This window comes from Rhamphochromis sp. 'chilingali' (assembly GCF_963969265.1).
Source record: "Rhamphochromis sp. 'chilingali' genome assembly, chromosome: 10".
NCBI lineage: Eukaryota > Metazoa > Chordata > Actinopteri > Cichliformes > Cichlidae > Rhamphochromis > Rhamphochromis sp. 'chilingali'.
Window position 1 is genome coordinate 21,927,005 of NC_137937.1, and position 6,020 is coordinate 21,933,024.

Here is a 6,020-nt window from a genome sequence, read left to right on the forward strand (position 1 = left end):
AGAATTGGCTCACAGGATTTACAGACTGGCGGTCCACTTGTTGTCCCCTTTTTTTTGTTGTTGTGCAAAATGAAACCACGTTGTGAATTTCAAAAATCTTCAATTTTCTAATTGTGTGACGTTTGTTTTGTTTTCTCTCTCTCTCTGTCTCTCTTTTCTCTCTCTTTTTTCCTTCCTGAATCTGATTCCCCTCTCTCCTGACATGGATTGAAATCACTCCACCGGACTGCAATAATTTTCCTCCTCGATGAACACCACCTGTGATTGGATTAAACAAACAAACAAACAAAAACCTCTTCCTGTCACCTGAACCCTGTCTCCTGACCAATCACACGGCTCTAAACCATCACAAATGGTTCTACCCTTGTGTATCTGTGTGTCTGTGTGTGTGTGTGTCTCCTTTCTCCCCTCTCCATCCCCACTACCCACCCACCCCTCTTTATCTCCTCTTCCTGCTCTGTGGAAAGCAAATGAAGAATCTTGGGCGGAAGGCAGCTTCTGCGTGCTCGTTAAAAAGAACAATCTCTGCCAGAGGAAAGTGCTGCAACAACTGTGCTGCAGAACATGCTCACAAAAGGGGTGATGGGACGTAGTTGCTGGGTGTTAAAGGGAGTGCAGGGGGGGGATGCGGGGGGAGGGGGGCACAGGGGGCACCCCACTCCTCTTCAGACCCCCTGCCCACTCATTCACAGTCACATAATTTATAAGAGAATCTGTGCCTCTTTTAAAGGGACTGCATCGGAGGTGCGATGACAGGACTACAACAAACCTACCTTTTTTTCTGTACTGGGACACACACGAGGTCAGGGCGTAATACGACTGGGACTTACTTCAAGAACAAATGAGCAAATGAAAACATAAGCGAAAACAAACAAAAGAATAAGTGTCGGTATTTTGTGACCAAAGCATTGATGCCAAAATAATTGAACCTCCTTTTTTTTTTCCCTTCCTTCTTTTTTTTGTTTTTTTGTTGCCAGTATAGGAATTATAGCTAAAATGCAGGAGCCGCTCAGCCTGTGTCAAATACGTCTGTGTGCATTTGTATTCTGGCTCCTCTTCCTCCTCTCTTTCCAGTGTTAATGATAAACAGATGGAAAGCGAACATACAGTAGGAAAAGCCGTGGTTTTATGCCTGTAAATATACGTCAAAGAGGGGGGACGACAAAAAGAAAAAAGTAAAAACCAAGCTCACGCAGTAATGTGAAAATAATGTGTGTCTGGGCTGACTTTGGCTGTGCGAGAAGACAAATTTACACACATTTTAATATACACACACACACGGCACACAAATGCGTCCATACCCCCTCACACACACACACACACACACACACACACACACACACACACACACACACACACACACACACACACACACTCACACACTCACACACTATGCAGACACTTAATCTGTGCACCACTTGAATTCACTGTATACAAGGCGGATGCATGTCGCTGACCAGAATCACCCCATTTCATTTACTTAAAACGTAAAGTTACCCTTTGAAGAGCGTGTGCGTTTGTCTTTACTGGGTCTCGGAGAATGCCATTAATTCTTGATGTAAGCCCAGACAGCATTGATCCATCAAGAGGTACTACAGGACGAGTCAATAGTCATTCCTTCCAGAGCTTCTGCAGTGAGGTATAGTAATTTTGTGGTACTAGGGATGTACCGATGCAAATTTTTCACACAAAATGATGATTATAGATACTAAACTTTTTTGTTTCCCCCCCAAACCGAGTATCGATTCCATCCGTCTCTGTGATCAAACGATTTAAGCCTCCTCCGTCATTTTTGTTGTCACTGGATTAAAGTAATTGAAGTTTATTCATTAAAGGGAACTGAAATTCTACTACATGTTGGTTATATTTTCCACACAAACAAAAGGGTATGTGTATCGGTGCATCCCCTACATGTTACTGTTATCAAATAACATAGAGTTTTAGAAGTCCAAACTTTTCGTCATCCCATTATTATGGCAAAGCATATCAAGCTGAAATACTGCTCTAAACTCTGACCATGGTGGGGTCAGCGATTGAAGCAGAAAAATGCTGTTATCACGTTTCATCGGCAGGTAAAGGTCTGCGACAGCTGAGCGAAACGGCGGGGTGCTGGGATGGTTTTACTCTGAAAATTCATGTTCAAAGTCTTTCTCATTTTATTTATTGGCAGCAGAACTTTTGGCCAGTTAATCCAAGGGGGAAAAAGCCTAAAACAAACATAATGCAATCAAATTATTATTATTACTTTCTTTTTAGACAGAATCCATTGTGTTAGAAATTCAAATCGCATCGTGTGTGCGACAAGGCCGTCATACGTCAGGTGCCCGGTTTCTCCTCCTGTCTCTGAACTTTACCTGATCGAACTCAAAGGGTTGTCCTGGAGGTGCTGGCTTCTATTAAAGAACAGCGAAACAATAAAAAAATAAAGTAAAAAATATTAAAAAAAATGTTTAAGATTGTTATTTTGTGTGGGTTATCGCACCCGCAGCTTGAGCATTTACAGTATTAGATGAATTGTTGTACCGTTATCTGGTTATGGTTCTTGATGATTTGTAATAAAGATTGATGAATCCCCTGTTTTGTTTAACAAAAACTTAATCTTGGTCATTGTTTAAGATGACACGTGTGTGCGTGTTCGTGTGCGCGTGTGCGTGTGGTAGAAGACGCACGCACATACCCACCCCTCATATAAAAGCTGTTTTTATTGTGTACCTGTGACATATCTGTGACAATGCATTATTAATGTTACTCAAAGTCCTAGTTTTGAAAATCTTTTTTTTTACTTAAGTGTTCTTATTAAAATGTTTAATCTGTTCATGTTTTTTTCCCTTTGAGTTCCATTAATTATTTTGAGGGTGTATTAATCAGTATTATTTCATTCATTAGCATTTTTGTTTGCTCACTTTCCAAGTCATTAAGTTTCCCTGTTTTCACTCTATTGAGTTATGTTTTACAAATTCATGAAAGGCAAAAACATCATTGAAATTCAGATCCTTGAATTCGTTTTTCGGCACTCAATCGCATTGATTAAGTGAAAGTTGCACATGCCCCAAGCGCAGCTCTTAAAGGGAGATATGTGTGCTCAATTACAATTAGGTGGAAGCTGAAACTGGTCAACAGTGTGTGTTTTTGGGTGCAAGGTTTATTTAACATCTTTGGATTTAACTTTTACATGTATTAGATTACATTTATGAATATAGAATGTTTGTCACAAAGCCGCAAATAATAGCAAAAATATGACGCTGTATGGGACGATGCAGATATGTGATGGTTTGGATTGATACCTCACAGTAAGAGGGTCTGGGGTTTGAATCCACTGGCCGGCTGGATCCTGCAGACGTGTGGGGTTTCTGCATTAGCACGTTAGTTGAGTCTAAATCTAGGAGTACGAATGAATACATGTCTGTCTCTGTGTTAAACCTGTCCAAGGTTTACAACAAAGATAGTCTCCAAGTGGATAAGTGGTGAAGAAAAAAAGTAGTAGTTTGGATACATGAATAAATGACATTTGTGGGCTTGTGATGACCAAAGCAGCTTCTAGTAATCGTCACTCAGAGAATGAAGAAATTTACAAACCTTATTTAGCGTCGTTCTTACATCGAACAGTTTGAGGAGATTTAGAGACTTTAAATGAAACTTAATCACAAAGTAGTAAATGAGTGCCGTTTAGATGTATCTGCATCTACAAAACTGGAGACCTCAACACATTCTGGGGAGATATGTAGTACTACAATAATATTTTCAGGTTAAATGTCCCATTAAATACTAATCACTGTTTAATATCAGCCTTTCAGGAAACATTTCAGTGCCAGGATGCAGTCTTCTCACACTTGTGTGGCTGTTGTATATTCATTATCAAAATTAGGGTTATTTTTAGTTGCACCCCACTGCAACTAGATTTGCTGTGCATAAAATATTTTTTTTTAACAGGGGTCTGACTGATAGGACAGTTCGGGAAACTCTTTAGTTTCCAGCAATCAAACATTTTTTTCGTAATAGTAAAGAAGAGCGTCAGCATCCTATATAAACTAGCACATAGGCATGATGCAGGACTGTTTGGCCTGCTCGTGATGGTAAATAAAATATAATCACATTGAGAAAAAGCAGTGATAGGTCTTGTTTATGCAAATGAATAAGAATTTATTTTAAAAAAATACTGTGAAAATGAAATGATGGTATAAAGGTATATCTGCATAAATGCTAAAAGGGGTCTTTTTAGCCTGTTAGTAGGTGGGTGCTAAGCAACATGATAACTTCATAGTAGCTGATATAGACAAGAGTCTTCAGGAGTCTGAGATATACCCTCAAATTATGTCTTACGTTATTATTTTATTATGTTATTGTTTTTCTTTTTCCTCTGGTTTTTGTGAGTTCAGCATCCCAAAAACGCCACTTGGGGTATGAAACCCTAAGAAGGGTCCCTTGTGGTGATAAATACACAATGTTAAATAACCACTGTGGCTAATAAACACCTAATGTATTCAATAACCACTTGGGTGGATTGAAAAGAATAAATATATCTTGAAACCTTCTTAGAGTGAGTGGGCGCAGGGACCAGCAGGTGAAAGAGGGGAAAGGAATCGGGATTCATGATCAGGTGTGTTAGACGTCAGTGTGACACCTGCCAACAGAGCGCCCGCTCTCTGTCTCTCTTTACAAAGTAGAGTGTCACTGTCCTCACAAGGTCAGCCGAGTCCAGAACAGAGGAAAAGTTTTACTCCCCTGAGTGACAGGCTCCCTTTCTTCTCCGCTCCATTTTTCTCCTGTCTGGCAGTGGGAGTCCAAAGTTTGCTTTTGCTGAGTGGAGTTGTGCAGCTTTCTGTCCCTTGAGAACTTGGCTCTGTTTGTTTGTGAGTGAGGGGGAGACAAACATAAAGACAGGGAGACAATTTGTGTGTGTGAGTAAGAGTGACGGCGTGTATTCGGGGGCTGCTTGAATCGTTTCAGCAGAGCTCTACTGAATGGGAAGCCACCGCCTGTTGTGTTTGTACACAAAGAGGCTCTTTTGTTTTGAAAGGAACAATTGAGCTTTTCACAGAAAGCCAGAGAGCACAGACAAACCCCACCGATGCCTTGAAGGCTGCTCGCACACAAACACACAGCATCCATCTTTACGCCTGAACCAGTGTCTGTCACCTTTGTGTAATACAAAAGTAGAAGAGGAGACAATATTGTTTTCAAGGTTGATTTTATTTTTGTAAAGTTTTGTTCTCCTCTTAATCTTGGGCACAAACGCTTACAAACATTTCATCTGTGAGCAAAGTTTAGGTCTTCATTCCTGAGAAAGAAAAGCACCACTTATTAATTTTACATTTACAATAAGAACTACCTGGAGTGGGATCCAGTGACTCAACGATTGCTTTGCCAGGTGTTGAGGTTTCTGGCGCCTGAAGCTGAATTTCCAGTCAGTAATCTGTTTTGTAAGAAAAACTTTCCGGCCTTCAAGAACCTACGCACATTTTCAACACGTTCATCAGTGGAAGATGTGGTTAATGGGCTGCGGGAAGGATGTTTCCTTATGATATAGCAGATGCCTCTGTCGCATTTCCACTCTAATAAGCAAGCTCACTTCTATGGCAAGAGGTTGTAAATATTGTCGTTACCTGGCTACAGATGCTGGTGATTAGAGATGATGTCTTCCTTTAAGACTTTGTATATTATCTTGGCTCTTCCTGTTCATGGCGTGAAAAGTCGTTGTTTCCCCTCAGAGACGACTTTAATTAGATAAACGCTACACTGGGTACGACTGCTGACTTAAACTGTGATTCTTTTGGATAATGAACAAACCCAAATGTGAGCGAGGAAACGTGCAAAGTCAACACACAAAGTGGGGAACTCGTGCAGAAACGCTGTGCAGCGAACTAGAAGTGCTTAAAATTTGTAGTCACGACTGAAATGGAAGCTGAGTGGCATTTATATTGCTCTTTCTCTACTCATCCTGAGCACACACGAGGCTTTACAATACAATCCACATTCAGGCAGCGCCTTATTCAACGCACTGAAGCGCTCACATCCACACG

The 6,020-nt window shown here is 40.6% G+C and overlaps 1 protein-coding gene across 2 annotated transcripts in view; it reads left to right on the forward strand.

Moving 5' to 3' along the window:
* The window catches only part of pcsk5b (proprotein convertase subtilisin/kexin type 5b), a 69,824-nt gene extending 67,140 nt beyond the window's left edge, over positions 1–2,684 (forward strand). The window contains exon 21 of one of the 2 annotated variants that reach the window (XM_080894990.1): positions 477–2,684. In XM_080894990.1, coding sequence (XP_080751116.1) covers positions 477–583 — 107 coding nt within the window. In that variant the 3' untranslated portion in view covers positions 584–2,684. Of the gene's footprint in view, positions 1–467 lie in introns of both variants that reach the window. The other variant, XM_080894989.1, reaches the window with a different exon arrangement.
* Positions 2,685–6,020: the final 3,336 nt, after the last annotated feature.